Here is a 24,571-nt window from a genome sequence, read left to right on the forward strand (position 1 = left end):
AAAGAAGCAATCATCTATGTAGTACAGTTATGTATAAATTAAGCAGGTGTACTGGAATTTTTTACAAGTATCCAGAAATAAATCAGCATATTGGATAATCCATAGAACATCATACTAGTCATGAATATATATATATATATATATATATATATATATATATATATATATATATATATATATATATATATATATATATATATATATATATATATATATATATATATATAGTACACAAAAGCCATAAATATCTTGTAAATTATATCCTTATAAACGGTGAGTTCTGCCGGTAACTATTTTAAATATGTTTCCATTATATGCTGCTGCTGCTTTGACCTATAATTAAAAATAATTGGTGTTTCAAACACAGTTGCAGGTTCCAGCTGCAATTGTCACATAAGGTAGACTTGATGCTTTTTGTCCCCTTCTGCACATTTATTTTCAAATGCTGAAACCTATATGAACACTTTATAAATAGGCAACACATTCTTTAAAAATGGGAGTCATGTAGAATTGAAGTCCCATTAACTGAATGTGCCATGAGCATTTCCAGAGTGTCCTGCTGTGCACTTTAATCTATATCTGTTGCTGAGTATCACACATGTTATTTCTGACCTTTCTGCCTTAGAAAAAAAATGTACGTGTGTCCTTTGTATTGCTGTCCAAGCTATAAACAGTATACAGTATTCCGCTTTGCCTTTGGATTAATACAGATAAGAGAAGTGGTAGATGACTTTTTATGAATCAATGACAGATGTTTCCCTTTTTCTTTTTTTATTCCTCTTTTTGGTTTCCATTTGTAACTTTTTGCAGTTCTTCGATGAAATCCTCATTGTGCAATAAAGTCTTATCTTGTAGTGTCTGAGATTTCAGTTTGCCACTCTAGTTAGCGATCAGGGTGGCTTATTTTTTCAGTAGTCTAGACCATTACTTTTGGTCATTGTTTGGATGAGATTCTAGAGGTTTTAAAGGGATCTGTTAACTGAAATACAATCGATATTTATCTGTAGGAAAAGAAAATTGTAGGAAAACAAAAACAAAAACATTTTTCTTACAAATTGCCCATTTAGTAGCTTAAGTTACTAAACTTGAGCCCTGAATCAAATGAGTGACATTCTTCAGTGGGGTAGAGAAAAGCACAGCATAATACATTGGTGCTATATAGAAGAAGGATAACAATCTTTCTCCCTGTTCTCCCTTGAGTGCCCCCTACTTTTTAATTCTGTCATAAACACTTATTAAGGAATATGGTATGTATTTATGTGTATATTTATATAGTAATACTTATTTACACAGCACAGTACATCAAAACAACAGATTAATAGACCAGATGGAGTTCAATAGAATAGAGTATACATTAAAACAAAAATTCAACTATAACTCAACCTTAAGGGGCAGATTTACAAAGGGTCGAATATCGAGGGTTAATTAACCCTCGATATTCAACCATCGAAGTTAAATCCTTCGACTTCGAATATCGAAGTCGAAGGATTTAGCGCAAATAGTTTGATTGAACGATTAAATCCTTCGAATCGTACGATTCGAAGGATTTTAATCCATCGATAGAACGATTTTTCTTTGACCAAAAAAAGCTACCAAAGCCTACGGGGCCCTTCCCCATAGGCTAACATTGACTTCGGTAGCTTTTAGGTGGCGAACTAGGGGGTTGAAGTTTTTTCTTAAAGAGACAGTACTTCGTCTATCGAATGGTCGAATAGTCGAATGATTTTTAGTCGAATCGTTTGATTCGAAGGTCGAAGTCGAAGGTCGAAGTCGAAGGTCGAAGTAGCCCATTCGATGATCGAAGTAGCCAAAAAAAACATTGGAAATTCGAAGTTTTTCTTCCTCTATTCCGTCACTCGAGCTAAGTAAATGGGCCCCTAAGTGTTAATGCCATAGAAATTGCATTCTCATCAATGTGTACCATTTTTACATCTGCTAGCAGGCCTTTAATAAATGCTGAATACTAATTAGCAGTTTTGGAAAGAATTGCTTAGACAGTACTGGAGGTTGATTTTGCGCTGGCATGCATGGACTTATAAAGGCTGCACAGTACGTTATTTTATAGCACTTACTAATCTAAGCCCAGCAGAAAATAATAAAACCTTCCAAATGCTTTCCAGTGAATTTTATGGGTTACAGTTTGGCGTCTTGCAAGCTGCAAATCGTGGTGGTTACACTTCTGGCTCTCAATGAACACTGGGGAAACTGTGATTGGTATTTATTCACTTCCTCTCAAAAAAAACAAAGCAAATTTAAAAAAGCTAATTCTACATTTTTAACATAATTTAGGACTAAAATTACACAATTGAGGGGTTTATATAGTTTATTTACGAATCTTTTAGTAGTCAACCTTCTTTGTTATAATTTTTCAATAAATGATTAACAAAACACAATTATCCCAGAATATCTAGGGAAATATTCTAAACTTGATTTCATAGTGATGCAGAGCAATTAAATCAGACTGACCTTTTAGTCTATTTATCTTTGCAATCTATTTCCCCACATAATGCTCAGTCATTGCTTCCAAGTGTTACTAGAATCAGATTTTAGGAAGTACATACATGTGGTTCTTGTGTGATTCACTTCTTTATTTCCCCTCTTGTTCAGTCTTTAGTTAATTGTCAGTTTACCCAACAACATTCCGTTTGCCAGGCATGAGCTGATGCACTTCAGAAAGATGGTAACACTGATACAAATCCACTCCGTCCCGGTATGTAGCAAAGCTTTAATGGTATCTGTCCATATTTATTTGAAGAATAATGCAATAAAAGTATGGGATCTATTATCTAGAATGCCTTGAGGTTTTCTTGATAGGAGCTTTCCATAATTTTCATAACCAATATGGATTCATGCAGCTTAGTGAGCTTCAAGTACAAGCTCCTGTTTTATTACAGAGAAGTAAAATAAAGTAGTAAATAAAAGAGAGATATTTTTTTAAAATGGACTTTCTGTTACTCTGAGTTTTCTGGACCCTGAGGATAAGTGATCCCATACCAATATATATACTAAGTAGATCATTAGTGATGTTAGGGAAACCATGTTGGCTGGGTTAGCTTGAGTTTTGTTATCTGGAAATTTGTCATCATATTAAGTCTGCTTGAAACTGAATGGATGCAATTTCCATTTATATATGCACCCCCTCTGAGGACTAACAAGCCCATTTAACACTGCCTGATTTTCAAATTGTAAGGCTTTAGGACTATTCTGAATAAAACCTGTTTACATAAATATGAATATAATATCAATGATTTGGGCATCACAATGAGCTGATGATACTAAAGCAGAAAATGGTGTTTGTGAATGTACAGCCAAACACACGTTTTATTGAGAGAAATATAATCCACTCTTTTATGTACCTATGTGACATGTGGTTGTAAGATACATGTCTGGTAATGGAATGCTTTGTGTAATAAGCACTGAATTACACAATATTATTACATTTTTTAGACTGCATAACAGGACTAAAGGAATTTTCTTTCAATAGCCCATTTAAATGATGAGATCTGGGACTTGTTCACATTCCAAATGATATATGCAAGAAATCATCCTATATTAATAGTATTTAATCATGTATATTTATTTTTACCGATCCAGGTTTACCTGGCAGACAAGTCCATCTATATAGTAGGTGTGCCAGGGCTCCATTATAAAAAGTAGGGCTAAGTAATCTATGACCCTTTAGGAGGTTCTTGCACCTTCTCAAAAGCTTTTGGCTGTAAGTGGGTATTGGGAATTTATTTTGGGAACAGTAGCTCAAAGACGACAACCTGGATAACTCAGATATAAAGGGTAACTTCTACATTTCTGCCCTACTGTTGCTATCTTGCTTTGCTACTTGCCAGCATTGACTAAGGCAGTTGCCACCATTTATATTCCATAATACAGTAGATAACTCACCCGTTAGAATGAAAGTCGGACACAGAAACCATTTATTGAAAAATCTTTATTTTCTAAATTTTCGAATTTTCTAAAATTAAGAAGAGCCAATTTGTTTATTTACAAGTTACTCACCTCTATATTCTGTACCTGCTGAGATGTGTGGGCTAAAGATAAGTTAAAATAAGTTAAGATAAGTTAAAGATAAGTTAAGATACGTTAAGATAAGTTAAGTTAAAATGGAGTTGCCAGGAAGAAATATGTGTGTTTTATTTATGAGACAAAGGGTTGTAAGTTGTATTTGTTTCTGGTATGCATGAGGCACCTGTACAGGCAACTCAACTCACGTGCAATTCCAAGAAATTGGGATATGTTTGCCATTGTGCCCTCTAAATATGGGTTAAACAAGCACTAGTTGTTAAAAGGTATTGGCAGCATGTTGCACTGCTATGTGTCCCATCTATTTTCTTTAAAGCTAAGCAAAATCATTTATGCACTGTTTAACCCTTATGTAACAGTTTAATTGTATTTAAAATCATGTTGGGGTTGGATTTATCTCTCTGCTTTGCAGATTTTACTTAAATACTGAGTGGTTCAAAATGTTGCAAGACCTGTTCCAAGAACTGGGGAAAAGCACTGCTTCTACTAAATCTGAGTTTGTGGGGTTTCTAAAACTCACACATTACTTGAGATTGAGAACTGAAACTATCATGTTTGTTTTTTATTTGTAGTTTCATTTTGTCTGGTTTGGGCAGTTTCTACTTTCCAGTTGCCCTTAGGACACACTGTATATCAAAATACAAGCAATAATTCTATTAGCTAGTGGAGCACAGAGTTCTTTTATTCTGAAGCAGCATGACATTTTGGAGGTTTTCCCATCATGCTAATTGTTTGCATCAATGTATTTTCAAGCTCAGAGGCTTAGCATTTTGTATTCTTTGTGCATTGCCTTCTGTGTTGTACCCTGCGATTGATCTTATCGGCTAAATGGTCGGTTTAACCAGTGTCGGACTGGGACACCAGGGGCCCACACAAAAACCTTAGACCAGAGGCCCACCAAAGAACCATAGACCAGGCGCCCGCTCTCAGTACTATTATTATTTTTCTCTATTGTTACCTCTATTCTCCTAGTCTCTATTCTTTACATACTATAATCTATTATTCCATCTATTTAGCCTCTTTGTTCTAAAAGAAATAGGAAATAGTCATGGAATAGGAAAAATATTTTGCAGCACAAGGGCCCACTGACACCTGGGCCCACTGGGAGTTTTCCTGGTATCCTGGTGGGCCAGTCCGACACTGGGTTTAACAAATGACTCATCCTTGAGTGGTTAATGATACGTGAGGAGGAGACTTTTATTGTATCTTTGTCGTGTTTGCTGCTGGATAATACATATATTAACCAATGGCTATCTGTTCCTTTGTTTACTTATGCATTTAACCAAACCCTTCAAAATAAAACCATGCACAATAAATATTTGTTTAACAATGATTATCTGGTAGTCCCATCCACTGACCAATTTTGTAATTTCGAGACTAAAACTGTCCAATGGACTATTGGGACAATGTGGTCAGAATTCTTGCAGACCGTCAATGTAACAAAAAGTAGACGATTGTGAATTTTCACAATGTGTCATTTCGCACAATAAAATCTGCCATGTATGGCCATCATTTGGTTTTGTACCAAGGGGCATTCTAGAGTTGTTCCAGGCAGGTCAGCCTACTAATAATCCCACAAATGTGTTTGCATATAGACTATGTTAGGCCAATATAGTTTGAGACTGGCACATATTTTATGTATATGCAAAGTTTACTACAATAAAGGAGCATGTTTAGATGCAGTTACCTGTAATAAATGCTGCTGAGTTGCCATGCTTGTTGCCATTGTGGCCACTTCTATCTTCTTTATTAATTCTTTATTAATGTATTATTAACTTGTTGTGTGTCAATTTGTTAAAAAAGTTTCCTGTCAGGATAAATGAGGAAAATATCAAACTGATGGGAATCCTTCAGAATTACTCAGTTTGATACATGATAAAACTGCTCTATGTATAGATATAAAAAATAAATAAAAAGTGACTGGAAAACCTGAAACCTGCTTGTCTGAAAAAGTGCACTGGCAATATCAGCACTTGTAGGGTGACCTATGGCACCTCCAGTTAATATCAGTGTAAAGCAGTGCACAGCAGGTGTCAGGTAACCCTGTGCAGGTCCATTTTCTGATACCCATACTCGACCCACATCCACAAACCCACAATTTGCCCCCCTTGATCCACTACTTGACCCAGTCTGCAATAAGTCAACTTCCTTTTGATCCAGGGCACATGAAACCGGAGGTGCCATCACAGTGGACCGGAAGTAAAGTCACTCCAGAGTTTGGATCCACCAAATATAGCGGAAATTTAAGTTTGGGGGACCAATCCCTCATGTTATCCTCGTACCCCTCGGACAGGTTTTCCTCAGACTACCCACACGGTCAAAGAATCAGAAAATTTTTACCCAAATACCTTGCAGGTGTTCTGCGGGTACCTGACCAATGCAGGTCTCTAAACTCTTGTATTATAGATGCTATAGAATAGGGTAAGTAAATAATTCTAGTAAATATATGTATGTTGATAAAGGCTTTAGTTGTTTTCAGATGCATTTTATAAAATGCAATGTAAATGTAGCAACACCCTTTATTTCCCAAATATTCCAGGTAACTGTTTGTTATGGCTCAAATAGTTTCACACCAAGGGGTATTATATATTATGCAAACAAACATTAGAGCCTTGTCTGAATTGTTAGCAGGCCCATATGGGAACACCTTATTGCTTATTAAGAACATCTTAAGTTCCTTACACCATATACGTTTTTTCCCAGGATTTCAACTCACTCTGTCTGTAATTATAACTATTATTATTGAATTAACTGCCATATTCCTGCCCTTTAGGTACAAGTAACAAGTAGGACCAACATATATCTTGTTGCAGGCTCCATACTACAGACCTGTGTTAATTCTTTTTTTAATCAGATGCCTTTTCTTCCACTGTTATTTACTTGCAATACAATAGCATTCCCTGTGTATAATTGTCCTTATATGTGGTAATGCTGACTTAAAAATACAAAACTGTACTGCAATCGTCAGTGCAGTGCTGCTGGCATTCAGCATAACTGTACTCATGAGGGCAGGCTTGGGGAGGCACCTAGGCATCCTCCAGCTGTCCACCTACCCAATTTACTAATTGGTGCATCTGAATTAAGTTAGGATCACCATTAGGTGCTTGCATTGCAGAGCACAGCAACACCCTTTACACAAGTGAATGGGGGCTATGGGGTGTAATTTTGTGTCTCTAAGTGCTCTAGCATTTGATTTCCTGGTTTTTGTAATTTGGGACCCATAATCATTGCAAATGTGTGAATTTGCAAAATATATAAATTAGGGAATAGGAAGAGTGAATTGTGTCGTGGGAAGGATACAATTACATTGTTAAGGAAAGTTTTTAAAGATGTTGGTATTATAGGCAATAATAAGAAGAAATAACATGAAGGATTTTTTTCTAAGGATAATATTCAATAGGTTTATTTCCTTAAAATCTGTGTTTTTCATCCATTTATGTCCAAATAGAAAACATTAAAGTCTTATATTTTTGGCTACATCTATTCCTATTTTATGGATAGAAGTTGTGAAAAAAGAATTTAGAACAGCAAATGCTGACTGAGCCATGATGTGCCAACAGATAAAAATATAATTACAGCCCAGATTACAGAGTGCCTAGAAACATTCCTGCATTAACATCTCTGTAACAGAAACAGCTGCAAAACAATAATGGCACATTTGTACTTTTTGACCATTTATTGCTGTTTATACTGGACAATAAATGGAAAGCTTAACTTTGAACCAAATATAGTTTTCATCTTCTAATTTATCCATGAAAAATGAAATGCTAATTAATAGGAATATGCTTGACATGACATGAGTATCAAATAGAGAATATATGATATAAATAAGACATCTAAAAATAAACTTGCAATGGCAACCTATAAATACATTAGTTTTATATTTAAGAATAACCCTTCACAGGCTTGACTGGTAAGTAAAGATGGCATGCCATAGCTGTTCATTTATAGTGGTTACGCTTATTTTAGACCATTCATATACAAAAATAGAGGCGGTGGAGAATATCTGAGATATTTAAAGCTTGACCTTTGTCAAGAACCTAAGACAGCGTCTGATTCTTCTATAGTTTATCTGCTCTGTGAAGAACATCATTTCTCAATGGACAACATGTCAAAAGGTTAAATTACACAACAGTCCATGCAGAATAATCTGAATTGCCCTCATGCTCTTAGAGTAGGGTGGAAAGTTGTTTATGGAAATCACATATATAACACATTCTTTAATATGCTAAATAGAAATGCTGAGTAGTGTCCAATTCATTGGATAAATATCCAGGTCTTAAGTTATTATGAGACTTCAGTAGAAAATGAAGCGCCAAAAGGCTGAACCCCTTCTTATTGTAAAATAATTTGTTGTACGTTTGCTGCCCTCTTGTTAATATTTTTTGTTAGATTTGTACAGCGAACAGCTAAAAGCTTTTTCTTTGAAATGTATGTGGCTTGTCAGTGTGACAAATGCTGCAATGTATGTATTCTAAATCTATTCTACACATCTAAATCAGAATCTTAATCAGAATCTTTTGCACCTGGACTCACATTTAGCAAACTGAGATGAATACTTGTATATTATGAACGATTTTGTTGCAGACATTTCTGGTCAAAATGTATTTTGTTAGGAAACAAATGAAGTACTGGTACTACAGAATTTGAGTATTAATTAACAGAAATGGTAACTGAAAAAATGCATCCATGTATTTAAAAAACTGTGTTTGAAATATGTTGTCTAAATAGATAGAGTTCCTGAAGCCATATTCCACATTTATTGCTCAATTATACTCTGGGTAGAGGTAAGGTATTTGCATACATTGTTTTAAATAATATAGGATACAAATTACATTTATTTGACAACCAGAACTGCTGTATAGTAATACGCATTCCTTAATATATTTGGGAACACTGACAGATACAATTAGTCTTTGTTTATTCCCTAAATTATACTATATACAGTATACTATAGCCAGGGTATATGAAGTGTATTAAGAAAAAGTGTTAGTGTTTAGTGAAAATGCCCTATTTCACTTTACTGAAAACTTTGCAAACATTTCCAAAATTTAGCAAATGGTAAAACGTCACAAAAATTTGGCTAAACTTGTTAGAGTAAATTGGCATTTGGTAGCCATGTTTTTTTTATGGTGAAGCAAAATTTTTTGCCACCCATGAATTTCGATGTGAAACAAGTTGCTAATCCCTGTTAATCGTTAGAATCCTGTACAGACTAGAGCTATAATTTCCTTATAACATGCTTATATGGTACCTATGTGCTCTGTAATTTGGTCTATTTAAAAAAAAAAAATATATATATATATATAAAAAAAATATATATATATATATATGTGTATATATATATATATATTGCAGTGGCATAGAAGGAAATGTCAAGTGCCGGATGAATTTAAACAGGACTATTTTCCAAGGATATTAAAAATAAAGGATAAAGGGTGCAGATAACATATGCCTATGATGAAGCATCTAGATGACTAACCATTTATCTCCCTGTAACTGTAAATATTCAAAAGACAGTGAGGGAGATCTGATGTGCTGATGGCAAGTGCTGACCTGATTGCACCTTAATACGTACAGAGACTACAGAAAGCCTTCCAATGCCAGCGTTGATCTCATTTACCAGAACACACCCCTGTCCATCCCTAATAGTTAATCAAGTGGTCAAAAAATTGATATTCCCCTACTAAACCTGCCTTTCTTCATATGAACACAATGGGCAACTTAATTTCTTATGTAGTCCTTGCCTCATAGACACATAGGGATGCTCTTTGAAAGCGCTCTCACATTTCTGAGTAATGACCCCGGGTGTAACTACAGAGGAAGCAGACCGTGCTGCTGCAGGGGGCCCAGGAAGTATAGGCAGGGCCGGAACTAAGGGTAGGCAGAGTAGGCATGTGCCTAGGGCGCAAAGCTGGGATGGCGCCAGGCACATACCTCCTCTGTCGCCTACCCCAAGTCCGGTTCCCTTCTCTGCCCATTTCTTCACGCTTTTTTGCGCTTCTGCGCATGCGCACTGTATTGCAAATGCGCGCATGTGCACACGAGCGTAAATTCGCGCATGCGCACACCAAACAGGCGCCGCGACTGCCCGGCCTGCCTAGGGTGCATGCCCAGCGTGGCCTGGCACTGGTATAGGGGCCCCATGAGACCCTAATTCATATATAATTTCAATACATATTGGTAAAACAGGTCACCCTCTAGATATTTTGGGGGCCTGAAAAATAATTTGCTGTGGGGCCCATTAATATCTAGTTATACCACTGGAATTCCTGTCTGTCTTTTATATTATAAGCTCTAATGAGCATGGCCCTCTTTACCTTCTGTATGGGTGCAAATGATATAAACTCATGTGGCTGTTATCTTATTAAAGGCCACAGAAGTACTAGTCTTCATATAAACTTAGTGTAGAATGGATGCTTGATGATGTTTGCAAAAAAAAAGTAAATGAAACCAAATTCACCTTGAAAAAAATGACTTTTAATTCCTTCATTCCCTTAGTATGATGCCTCTGAGGATGCAGAGAAATGCATACAAATTTAAGTCACATGAAGCAGGCTGCAGTCCTGTGTCTACAAATAATTCAGTGATTGATGCTGCATTGCAAATCCACAGGTGCTCCTCAATGGTTATATTTTCCCATGTCGCTGTCCTTCCCCTCCAATTTCCCTTACAGATGGCTGATTCTATTACTTCTTTTAGGAAAGGCTTGGATGGTTTCTTGGACAAGCATAATATCCAAAGTTATTGTGATAGTAAAATCTATAGTTAGTGTATGAGTATATATAGTTTAGGTGAGTGTATGGAGGGGTCAGTGTGTGTATGTATGGATGCTGGGTTTCATTTGGAGGGGTTGAACTTAATGGACGTTGGTTTTTTTTCAACCTAACTTAACTATATAACTATGTAAAGGTTGTATAAAAACACTAACATAGTTCAAAAATAGTGTAGGGCCCATACAAACTTATAGGTGTGTACTATGACATTATTTATGGTATCTTGAGATTTATTTATGTCCATGTCATTCAGTAACAAGAGGGAATTTTCCATAATTGTTTAATGATATCATAAAATGTGAAAGGCCCTCAACAATATGAAAGGCCCATTCAGACTGATGAATAAGGATCTACAAAAGGGTCAGCAGCTCATTAGGCTTCTAATATGGCCAACAAGAGGTCTTTAACACAAATCTACTAGTTTTGCAATTTTATTGGATAGCTTTATTTGGGTCATGTGTGATTATGCAATGCTTTTGTCACCTTAAGGGCGAGCAGAGCATTTCAGAATCTACACAAAGGTTAATAAGAGGGAGTACTATTTTTACTTCCCTAAAGCTGAGGATTGCATATTTTTGGAAAGTAGGGTTCCGAACCCTAGACAACATGGAAAATAATTAAATAGAAGATTTTTTTTAATACTCTTTTAACAAATGTTATATACATAAATGTTTTCCGTGTGGAATTAAGAAAAATCTTGAGACTCATCAATAACAATTGTTATCACCAATAAAATTTTGCCTCAGCGCTGTGGACCTCCAGGGGTAAACTGCACAGAGTAGTTGCTCCCTCCAGTGTTCCACAATGGCATACATGGAGGAGAAAACACCCATCCACATAGTTTTGCATTTTCACAATGAATTCCATCCTATGTGCTAACTGACAGGAGGATGATATTCTTGTCAGTGTTTCTGCAACATAGGGCAAATTCAGGTGAATACTCAACTGCCACGTGTACCCTTATCCTTAAACAACTGAAAACTATATGGGAAGCTGTATATGTATGTATGTATGTATATTTTTATTTTTATAGCATTTTTGAGGGAAAAGCACTGTACAGCAAACAATAAATTAGTAGTTACAAACAAAGGGTCACTGCAATAATAAGCAACAATAAGTGTATTATTAGAAATACAATGCACATAAATATGAAATATAATTACAATACAGAGTAAGTGCTCAGTGTGAAGAAAATGATGGAGGACCCTACCCCATAGGGCTTACAGTCTAAATGGGATTGGCAACTTATGGACGTAGCAACACTTCTATGCTCTATTTCACATACCTTTTTTTAGGATAAAAACAGAACTTGTATATTTGGAAAGGATATATAGTGACTACACAGGAACAAATATTTCATCAATCAACAAAAATGGAAATTCAGGTAAGAAGGGAACAGGTCATTGGCTGACTGGGAACTGTACTGACCACAGTAGTAATATGCAGGCTCCCAGGAAATGTAGAGGATTCAGTGGCAGCTGTTGTAGTATAGAAAATCGAGTTTATTGTTACATATCTCAAACAGCCATATTTTAATAGCCTTACGCATTTAATGGTGCCCAAAGCCACATAATCAAAGGCTAAAGTAAAAAAGTTTTCACACAGATATTTAGAATGAATCCCCACAGGGGGATCACTGTACTTCCCTACAATGGGGAGAATGTGGGCATGCATGCATTGAGCCAAAGAGTATGAAAGCGAAATGAACAGCCAGCAGGCCGTTTGCCTGAACACTCTGAGAGTGCACTGTTTGTCACTGTTACCAGCAATAGATGGCTTGACAATGTACAGTGGATATTAGTAGAGTGTCCTTTTTGAATAATAATAATAATATGTATTTACAACAACGAACAACAGAAAAAAAGATTATTTTCACTTAGTGACAATCGCATTTGCAAAGCAACAGAGACGTGTTTAGATATCAATGATGTGTGGATTTAGAGCAATGGTATTTCACATAAATCCTGCTTAAAAACTCTTCTATAGTTCAACCACAGTGATGCAAATCAGCTTAAACTTATGTTCTACTTGGGGCATTTGTAAGTATTGTCTAAACCACTGATCCACCTGGTAGATAAAAGACATTCTTTGGTTTGCGAAATGTGATTGACAAGGATTTAGGCTAATTTACAATGTGAATTGAATAGGCAAACTAAACAGCTTACAAGAGTTTACTCTCAGCATTGAACTGGTAATCAGGAAAGAATGAATTTTAACTTGTTACGTGCTACTCAACGCAGAACTGATTGTGCTGATTGTGTCAGTTCTTTTATATACCATATTGTAGGTATACTGGAAACAAGTAACACAACATCAAACAGAAGGCTGGAATTTTTTTGGGGGGAATGACATTTTCTATGATTGCATTCATTCACTAAATCTGAATTCTATGTCAGCATTTTAAAATGTCAAATTTCATAATGAATTGTGATTTCTAGTGCATATAAACATGCCTCCCCCAGCCCAGCCCTCATAATTAAACTGCTGCGTTGTATTCATTGGGAAAGTGCAGATCCATTCTAGAGCACTAGGACCTTTGCTCATTGAGGAGCAGGTTGCATTGTGCATTGGTGGCTTGCAACTGTTTTCTTGTTATACCCTGATAATAAATTACACCTATGGCAACACTTGTGCCTGTTTTTTGCACAATGCCCTGTACACAAGATAGCTCACAGGCATAGGGGCAAATTTACTTCCCTCAGAAGTTGCGCCAGTGTTGTCTTCGCCGCACTTCGCCAGGCGTAGATTCGCCAGGGCTGCGCAAATTCACGAAGATCCGAAGTTGCGCACAAGTTACCGGTCATTTGCGAAGTTGCGCTAGCGATATTACGATCAGCGGTTCGAAGTTACGCTAGCAACGGCAAATTTGCATACGGCGTGCAGGTAAAGTGCAATTGCCGTATAAGCAGCAGCAAAGACATTACACTACCCAAGGCCAGGGAACCTTAATAAATGTGTTCTAATGCCCTACACGTGTGCCCACAGTATAGTTTAGGTGCCATATGTTATCAAATGTAGAGGGGAAGGAGGGTACCCTAAAAAAAATTTCGATCTTTTTCAGCCTATCACCCTATAAAAAGTAAAAGACGCCAGCGGTTTTTTTGGGACTTAGAAAAAATGTCAATTTTTTTTGGACCAATCCCTATTTACTCTATTGCACTTCGCCTGGTCTGAGGCGGTGAAGTAAAGTCTGGCGATAGAGGTAATGTTTACGAAAATCTGCAACTTAGTGAATTAGCGTAGTTACATCCCTTCGCCAGAACGCAACTTTGTCTGACGTAAGGGTGCGAAGTAGCGCTAGAGTAGGTCTACTTCGCTAGCCACTTTACACCAGCACCCGTTAGTAAATCGGCAAAGTGGCAAAATGACGTCACGCTGGGGAATTTTCACTAGCATTAGCCACTTCGCCCTTTAGTAAATTTGTCCCATAGTGTTTGGAGCAAAACAGCTTTTATTATGGTGGTGGAATAACTTGCCAAAAGTCACAACCAGCTCTTTTATTCTCTAAATAAGAGCCTTACCACTTCATCTCATTAGGGCAATGGGACACAGGGTGATTTAGGGTGTTTTGGTGTTTGAGCAATTTTCAGCTTAAAAGATAAGAGACTAAAAAATGCTTAGAATTATCCCTCCCTCCTTTTGGTGGTAAACACCTGACCTGTGGGTGCAAAACTGTAGCTTGAAAATGCTCACTCCTGCATTTTTGAGTGGCCATTGCCTGTCTCACATTTGCCCCTTTAGGTCCAGTCAATTTCCATAAAAAAAATCTATTTAATGGGGGTGATTCAGAGTATTTTGTTACTGGGTTTTCAGTTTTGTTACGACTCCTAGATTGATGGAAATATAAAAAAACAGTGCTGCAAGATGGTCTGGAATTCACTGAAAGATGCAATATAACCAACTGATTATGGTTGAGAAAGCCAGGATATAACTTTGGACATTCATTAGGGAAAAAACATACCTATTAACTGATACTAAGCCTAATTCTCCAAATATGGTTTCATGCATAGCATCATGGGCTCTGATGCAGTGGGTCCTGTCAAGGATTAATTTATTATTTTTTTCTATAATACCTTGTACTTGACCCTAACTAAGATATAATTATTCCCTTTTGGAGGCAAACGCTCCTATTGGGTTTATTTAATGTATTCAGTTTTTTTAGTAGCCAAAATATGGAGATCCAAATGGCAGAAATATCCATTTTTAGAAAACCCCAGGTCCTGAGCATTCTGGATAACAGGTCCCATACCTGTACAAGTTTCCCCAGCAGTGATTTGCATGTTAGACACTGGGGGAGCATTTGGAGGATGCACTAAGGGGGCTTATCACAGGGGGAACTAGGCTCTTCATTTGTCATTGCTCTTAATAGCTATGTTTTAAAGATCACAGGCTGGTAAGGATGGAGTGATGAGTTTGGACTTGCAACAACTGAGTTAAAGAAGACCTGTTTCTTTTGTAATTCACCACTGATGATCTGTTACTGTTGTTTCTGACTTTTGATAGTGTGTTACTAGCCTTTGTTTTTATGACAGTTCTAATCAGTGAGAGCCATGCTAATGCCAAACAAGGCATATTTACCCCTACTGGCATAAACTGGAAAACAGTGGTGGTCAAAATGTACCTGTTCTCTGTCACTGCATGCCATTTAATAATAAGCACCCCATACACTGAGGGGATGACACAAGGACTTCTATGCAATGTATTGCAGAATCACTGATTAGTGATTGACATGGCTGCTTTGCAGCAGTGGGGTCCTAGGCTTGAGCATGTATGTGGGTTATCCTCTGGGTACTCCAGCTTCCTCCTACACTCTAAACACATAAAGGCAAATTAGTTGGTTCCTGATTAAAATACTCATGGTATGTGTGAATGTGATGCAGATGTTTATTTATAATCTTTGTAAAGTGTGGACTATGTTGATGCAATATAAAGGATAATAACACACACATACACACACACATATATATGTATATATTGTGTATGTAAATAAAGATTACGTAAATTAAACAATATGTAGATCATAAAACAGCAGGGTTTCCCAGGGACAGGCTTGACTACAGTTTGAGAAATATTCGATTTGCAATAGGCAATAAACATCCTGAAAGGATATGTAGTCAGTGTGCCTGAGGGTGCACTTTTGATATGTAAATAACTGTATTTAGACAGGGAATAAATGTACTTCTATTGGTTAAGGCATACCCATGGGGTTGGCAAAGTTTACTTAAAGGAGAACTAAACCCTAAAAATGAATATGGCTAAAATGCCCTATTTTTATATACTGAACTTATTGTACCAGCCCAAAGTTTCAGCTTCTCAATAGCAGCAATGATCCAGGACTTCAAACTTGACAAAGGGGGTCACTATCTTGGAAAGTGTCTGCGACGCTCACATGCTCAGTGGGCTCTGAGCAGCTGTTGAGAAGCTAAACTTAGGGGTTGTTGCAAAGTATCAAGCAGAAAAGGAGGTTGACCTGTATTTTAAGCTGATGCTACAGGGCTGATTATTAAATTCCTGTGCTAGTTGCACTGGTTTCTGTGCTGCCATGTACTAATTATCTGTATTAATTAATAATCAACCTTATAGTGTGACATTTCTATTCTATGTGTACTGTATATTGTGAGTGGGTCCCTAAGCTCAGTAAGTGACAGCAGCACAGAGCATGTGCAGCGAATCAACAGAAAAGAAGATGGGGAGCTACTGGGGCATCTTTGGAGACAAAGATCTTCCCTGCTAACGGGCTGTGGTTGCCTTGGGCTGGTACAGAAGCCCAAAACATAATGTACAACATTTCTAGCTACTTCTTTAGTTAAGCTTTAGTTCTCCTTTAAGGCCATATTAGTGAACACCAATTAAAAGTATGCATGCTGTGCTCTCCTCTGTGAATTATAGCTATATACTACCGTAAGATTAAACATGGTTGTTCACCTTCCAACACTTTTTTTCAGTTCAGTTGTTTTCAGATAGTTCCAATGACTTTCTATTTTCTAGTTGCAACTGTTTTTCTAATATTGAAGTTTATGGGTTAATGTTTCACCTTATTTTTGTACCTGAGCTTCATTAAAGCTGTTAAAATTGATACAATAGTTTGTAATATTCAACAGATGCACCTGAGAAATGTAGCAAACTGTAACAATTGCTACAATTAAACCACAGAGCTGCCAGACTAAAACACCAGGGACAGGAACATTACAATTTTGAATTTTTATAAAAACTGTAAAAAATAAAAAAATGGAAAACAATTGAAAAAAGTCTTTATTTCTGGTGAACAATGTGAAAACAACTGAACTGAAAAAAGTGTGTGGAAGGTCAAACAACCCCTTTAATGGTGGAGTAAAGTAATTGGTTAAAATAATAATATAATAATGAGGAATTTATTTTATATTCTGAGCATTTTAATGGATTTTAAATCCATGAACAAAAATATGAGGAATTTATTTTATATTCTGAGCATTTTAATGGATTTAAAATCCATGAACAAAAATATGTTTTACTTTTTGTATATAAAATTATGCAACCTATTATCCAGAATGCTCAGGACCTGGGGTTTTCTGGATAACAGACCTTTCTGTAATTTGGATCTTAATACCTTAAGTGTACTAAAAATCATGTAAACATTAAATAAACCCAAAAAGCTGGTTTTGCTTCCATTAAGGATTAATTATATCTTAGTTTGGATCAAGTACAAGGTATTGTTTTATTACTACAGAAAAATGGAAAAATATTAAAAATTTGGATTATTTGATTATAATAGAGTCTACGACAGACTGCCATTCTGTAATTTTGAGCTTTCTGTATAATGGGTTTCAAGATAACAGATTCCATACCTGTATAAGAACAGCCCACATTTGCAGGTCGAAAAGAATACGTGGAGGAGATCATGTAAGGGGTTTGTAAAATGAATGGTTATTACACTTGTGCAAATGGTACTAAAGGGTGACATACTAGAGTCTATTACTCCTGATAAATACACTGCAGGATTTTGAATAACAGATCCCATACCTGTATTACATATTGATATGTGTGTTGTGTTGTGTTAGTTATAAATGCATATCTTGTTTTGTGTTAAATTGTCACTCTGCAGTATGTAGAAATGTATATGATTTCAGGGTCCCTAAGATCAGAAGTTTAAGGTTCACAACTCAGCACAGTGGCATTGGGGTGATATACTATTTTTATAGTTTCTTACCAAATCGTCCTGACTGTTGCATTAGAATATATACTCTTTAATTACTCTATAATATGCTGAACTTAGTGTAAACAAAAGCAACAATTACAATCTGCCCAAAACTAATAAATGATGAGATAACTATGGGTCATCCGCAATATAAACCCATGTATATCAGTTATAAAATGGGGGTGAAATTAAGCAAAAACAAGTCTTAAGGAAAAACAAATACACTAAAGAAACAAAAAGTACCAGTAATTACCAGCATGCCCTTTATACTTGGAAATTACATTTTGATAGAAACAGTATTAGAAATGAGAAATGTACACACATTCCAGACTTTCTTGCAACTTTCTTAACAAAAAATCAATAGTATTGCGATTAATAAAGTGCCCCTTTTTAAATATATACGTTATATCTTTTTGATTAGTGTATATTACACATTAGACACATTCCAGACTTTCTTGCATCTTTCTTAACAAGAAAAGGGTTTGGCTTAAAAATACTATTGCGATTAATAAAATGCCCCTTTTTAAATATATATGTTATATCTTTTTGATTAGTGAAATATATTTCTATTAGTGATCATAGACTGCTTAATCTCCTCACTCATACTTGAATAAAAAAAAAAAAAGAGCAAAGTTAAAACTGTCATTTGCATATATGTTAATATTCAATTAAGCAGTGTAAATGCTGGTAAATAGCAGTGATTTATATGCATAAGACTTAATGTGGATTATTTATGCTTGTTAATGTATGGTAGGGGAATTCTAAATAGTTTGTATAATTGTGGGTTGTAAATCAGGCATAAATGTGTGGTTGAGCATTAAAAACACATTAAAAATACCGACTCATGGGGATTTTAAGAGATAATTATTGCTAGGCATTTGCAATTAACCATCCAGCAAACCCAAATGGAGTTAAAAAAAATGCAAGAATCAATGGACAATATGATTTATGTTGTATCTAGTATTCCTGTCGTGGTTAAATTAAAGGAATGTGACATCTACAAGAAGCAGAGCTATTTGAAGTAACTGTCAGTCATTGTAATCAAAGGATGGCCTCGTCGTAACCAATTAGATCCTTTATCATGCTTAGTAAGATTATAAAGTCCTACTGAGTTCAAACATTGTCATTCTTGAATTGGAAGTCCCGCCGGAGTGGTTGGTCGGTACTACCTACTCACACATCTACTGCTGAGGCTGAACTCTTTTCTCTTAGTAGCTTTCCACAATGCCTCACTTAACTGACTGTTCCTACTATGAGGTAAGTACAATGAATTTAGAGAGAGAATATTGTATTTCTATGCAAGTTTTAGAGCAAGAGAATATTAAGAAACACTTGCCATTTATTTTACATTAGCTCTCGAATATATAGTTCGACTAGTCTGTTGAGTATGTGAATACTTTTCAATTATTTGTGAATACTTAATGTATAATACGTGTGCACTGAATTAATATTTACCATAAATACAGTTAATATTGATGTTTGCTGGTGGAAATTTGAATACGGCTGCCATTTTTTCCATTTTGATTGTTACAGGATTTAAATGGCTGCTGTTTTATGTAGGTACAATCCTATGGAGTACAGCTCCTAGATCAATGTAAATACTTGAAAATGTTTGAAATAATTGATGCATTATTTTACATCACCATATCATACCCATGTATTTTTGATTTTTAAAACATATCTGCATCTTTATTAGCACAACAACAATATTGTAGAAAAAGGGGGTTTAGTTAAAAAAGAACAAGTTGCTAAAGGGTAGGAAACCTCCAGATATGTATCCCAGTGTGGGCTGTCTCTCAGCAGGAAAAACTTCAGCAGCTTCCTGCTCTCTCTGCTGTCACACGCTGCTGCATTGCATACATTCTACACACTCTGTCAAATCAGGGACAGCGGGACGTTTCCTTCTTACTCAGTAACAAGCACACACAAAATGTACAACCCTACTGTCCATAATTAGCAAGTTGGAAGTGCTTCTGCTGTTAATTATTTTAACATTGCCTTCCGTTTAACTTTATTAAAAACTGTATTTGAATGTCCAGCTGGCAATCCTCAAGCTCATGAGAATTGCCTCTCACAGCCAAAATCTATAAACAAAGAGCATTTGTTTATTATAGATGGATGTGGTGCTAGGGGCTAGTAATAGGTGCAAAACTGTACTATTCTAATGCTACAGACCTAGCACTTGTGTTTCTATGTGCTCCCTTATAAAAGATTTGTGGTACTGTACCTGCAGCACATTTGGCCACAAGACATTTTTGTATAGAACTCCTAGCTGTGCGTTGTGCTTACTGAAACTTGTGTCTAACCTACATAGGGGTGAACAAGTCTACCCTCATTTCCTGCTCCCATGCCAACCCTTACATGATGCTCATTTCTGGCGCAACTCTTTTTGCCTCCAGCATCAGACAGAAAGGTATACATGGTATGCAATTACGCAGGGATTGTGGGGAAGAACAGTGAATTGTTCATTGATATTTGTTTGGTCTTTTATTGCATGTTATATCTCCATAAAAAATTAGCTGTTTTATGCCCTGGTTAAAAATATAGCTTTTATTTTCTTGAGCTCATTGCAACAATTAAGCAGATACAGTTATTTGGGTTATGGCTTTGAGTTTAATGTGAGGTAAGGTTTTTTTTCTAGATATCTACTACTATCTACTAGAGATATTAGATACAACCCGTTTAGTAGATATGTGGTGGGTGTAAAAGAAAAATTGTATTTTAGCTTTTTAGCTAAGGTTTCTCTTCAGAACCTAATATCTCTTAGGACTAGTGATGGGCGAATCTGTGGCATTTCGCTTCACCGAATAATTCGCAAATTTTCGTGGCGGTTTTGTGCATTTATTATGGAATTCGCGCCTGCCGAATAAATTCGCCCATCACTACTTACTGTATGACTACTTATGACTACTTTATTTACCCATTATCACAGAAGCATCAAGAAATGTACAAATGTTGCAGTTTTTCAAACAAATTCAAGCTAATGGCTGTCTGTCTACTGTAGGAATATGGTTGCAGTACACTGGGGAAACTGCTGTTGATTATGTACTTTTGATATCAGCAGAGACTACTTTGTGGAATAGAATATCTCCAGAATTAGGGGCTGTATTTCTGTGTGATTCTTCCTTGAGGCATATAATATGTCAGGGTCTTCCAATAGGCAAACAAAAAGTACCAATTGCTGGATCTCCAGAACTCCCCAAGAGTAAGGTTGTGGTAATCCAAAAGCATGGCATGCCATTGACCTTAAGAGAGAAGTAATACAATTTATACAAACGTAAACTTTTTTTACTTTTAAATTTGCATCTGCTGATATACTGTAGAACCTATGCATAACCTATTTCTTAAAACAATGCAGGTTTCCTTCCTTCATGAATGACATCTGAATGGCAGATATGACCTCTGTTTAACATCCTCTGTAAAAATGAAACCATTGTATTATACACTGTCATGTAGACTTGTTTGGTGTTACTGCAGGCAGGTATAGAAGCGATTATTGCTGTTTAGTCTACAATTACTCGCTGAATAATATTTCTTAGAAAATTAGTTTTCAAATGTTTTATGGATTGAAACCTTTACATGTTTATTTTTCAGGTTCAAACTCACCTGGAGAATCCAACAAAGTATCATTTGCAACAGTCACAGAGTCAACAAGTTAAACAGTATCTCACCCTTGGAAACAAATTTTCAACCCAGACACTTGCATATTCCCACCCACATGCAGTTCAGCCAACTGGAATTGTGCCGACCTTACGAAATGGACATATGTCCCCTGATACAGACAACTGTACAACAGAGAGCCCATTCACAAAACTGATGCCCTTGGGAGCCAACAGGGAAAATGAGGTATTCCAATTGTTTGATATTCAACCAACATGCTGTGTTTGTGTAATAGAAAAGGGATTAGGCACACTTCAGCTATTCAGCAACAGTGTGGCAGATGAACCACCCATCTCATCAGTGTAAACTAGTGGATGAAGGCTAGGGGACAAATTTACTTACCTCCGAAGTTGCACCAGCGTTGACTTTGCTGCACTTCGCCAGACGAAGTTTCGCCAGGGTGCCGCTAATTCATTAAAACCGAAGTTGTGCTCAGGGAGGCGAAAATGTAGCGAAATTTACAATCTTTTTCAGCCTATCACCCTTAAAAAAGTAAAAGGTGCCAGCGTTTTTTGGGACTTTTTTTGAAGCAAGCCTTATCTACTCTATTGCACTTCGCCTGGTCTGAGGTGGCGAAGGCAAGTCTGGTGCAAGAGGTAACGTTCAGTAAAATGCGCAAGTTACGCCATAGCGCAACTTCGCCTGGCGTGAGGGTGCAAAGTAGCACTAGAGTAGGTCCACTTCGCTAGCGAATTTACACCAGCACCAGTTAGTAAATTGGCGAAGTAACGAAATGACGTCACACTGGCAAATTTGCGCGAGTGTTAGTCACTTTGCGCTTTAGTGAATTTGCCCCTATGAGTTGTAGTCAGGGGTGCTCAGACAATGAGGCAGCCTGAGGTGCTCGCCTCAGGCGGCAGCGCCAGATACATTTCCTGGACGGCAAAAAGGCGTTCCTGTACTTTTAAGAGCCGAATTTCCAGTTTTGAAACTGGAAATTTGGCTTTACTAGTGCGGGAGAGCGTAGTTGCGCTCTCCGCACTAGTGTTCCTGCCTTGGATGCCTCCCCTGCAGATGGGTAAGCCGGCGAGAGGGGGGCGGCATTTTGAGGAGCCACCTCAGACGGCTTCTTCACCGGAATTGCCGCTGGTTGTAGGTCCTTAGAAGAGTTCCTTAGCAGATAAGGTAGAAATGGGTAACTTTCTTTAAAATATAGCATTGTTTTTAAATGCTATCAATGATATATAAATTAGAATCAGTCATCTGAACAGTTGATGAGTGCAGAAAATGCCACAATTTGAACAATAATTTGATTATGGGGCTGCTCAGACAAAACTTTTAATACTTTTAATATTTCACACAGCCCAAATATATTTGCATGCAAGTAGGAACATCAGTTATTACTGATCCCTATTCAATATTCAAGGCCAGATGGGTGCAAAATGGTGCATAGAACCAAACGAATAAACAAGAACTGACTTCAGAATATCAAACACTGCATTTAACCTCGCAACGCCTTTTTAAATATCACAATGCCCAGATTGTAGCCAAGGAGTTCACCCTATTAAAACAGCTGTTTGCAAGGAAGTTTCCAAACTTTGCCCCGTGTTCTTATGCTTGACACCCCCAAAAAGTGTAGTGAAATCATTTGAAAACCATGAAATCATTTGAAATAATTCATTGTTTTTATCAGGAGAGTTTAAATCACAACATAAGGGGTAATTTATACAAGTACAAAAGCACTAAGGGGTACAGCTCAGCCCTGATTTTACTGTCTTAGGGCAGGTGGTAAGGACATGGCCCTGATGCTGGCTACGCATTGGGACTGATATCAAGGAAAGAACTAACCTCTTTGTTGAGTTAGGAGTATTGTGATCATTTACTAGCATAGGTGCTACATTGCACTGGTGCAGTTAAACCTGGCAACTAGTTAGCCATTAGCTTCATTAGGTCTACTACAAGCTGGTAAATAAACTAGGTTAGTAAATCAGTCTCTGTGTATTGAAGGTTACGATCTAAAAGTTGTCTGATAATGCCTTTGCATGACCTTAATCAGTCCATAATCTTGTAATCTTCATGTTGAAGTATGGCCCAGGCCATCAAGGGGCTTGACAGATTTTTTTAAAGTTAATGTAAAAGGTTATAATAGTCATTTCTTGTACTGTATCTGTGAGTAAATTCAAATTATTATTTCTAAGGCAGCTCCTTGGCTTGCTCTGTTTCCATTTGTATAACTTATTTTTCCCATTCTTCATTTTTTTCTTATTTCTTAACAGATGGAAGAAGTAATTGATGACATAATTAGCCTAGAATCAAGTTTCAATGATGATGGCTTGAACTGTGCAGAACCCACACTTTTGATGTCAAGCAATGTAAGTTTCTCTTTGGAGTTTTATTAGGATACACTTTTTGTTAAATAATATTATCCGATTTTTCATATTCTCATATTTTGCAGCCTGTATTTTAAAGAACAATTTGAAAAGCAGCCTTGTTTTCCCAATATTTCAGTCAAATTCGATTTTGGGTGCTAAAACTGATAGAGTGGTCCTCCCCAACATGTACAACTGGTCAGCCAAGGCTATTAAATACAACCAGCTTTATGTATCATGAAGGTTTGTGTGCATGCAACCTAAGTAGTTAGAATAAAAATGATTACTGTAATGCTACATGTAGTAAAAGAAAGAAATATATAAACTCACACAGTTCCATCCTTTAAATGAGTATTATTCATTATAACATGGTCATAAAGCTACAGCTACAGCTATATTAATATTATAAAGGCATCTTTCTCCTAGTTGCTCAGGCCAGAAATTCTCCTAATGAGAATGCCATTTGTGGTTCTTTAAACAATGAAACAGACTGCGTGAAGAAATGGTAGCATGGAGTTGAAAAAAAGTCGATGTTAGTGAAATTGCAAATTTCCCGCTAGTCTTTATTGGGAAAAGTTCACTGATCCTTGGATGTTAGTAAAAAAAAAGCAGGGTTT

At 36.6% G+C, this 24,571-nt stretch overlaps 1 protein-coding gene across 2 annotated transcripts in view; it reads left to right on the forward strand.

The window, feature by feature from the left end:
* Positions 1–2,630: 2,630 nt before the first annotated feature.
* LOC108713110 (transcription factor EC) overlaps positions 2,631–24,571 on the forward strand; it is a 31,816-nt gene continuing 9,875 nt past the window's right edge. Inside the window, exons 1-3 of one of the 2 annotated variants that reach the window (XM_041588540.1) lie at positions 2,631–2,710; positions 21,580–21,831; positions 23,862–23,957. In XM_041588540.1, coding sequence (XP_041444474.1) covers positions 2,663–2,710; positions 21,580–21,831; positions 23,862–23,957 — 396 coding nt within the window. In that variant the 5' untranslated portion in view covers positions 2,631–2,662. Of the gene's footprint in view, positions 2,711–19,123; positions 19,243–21,579; positions 21,832–23,861; positions 23,958–24,571 lie in introns of those variants that run through there. The other variant, XM_041588541.1, reaches the window with a different exon arrangement.

Source organism: Xenopus laevis, chromosome 3S, assembly GCF_017654675.1.
Source record: "Xenopus laevis strain J_2021 chromosome 3S, Xenopus_laevis_v10.1, whole genome shotgun sequence".
Taxonomy (NCBI): Eukaryota; Metazoa; Chordata; class Amphibia; order Anura; family Pipidae; genus Xenopus; species Xenopus laevis.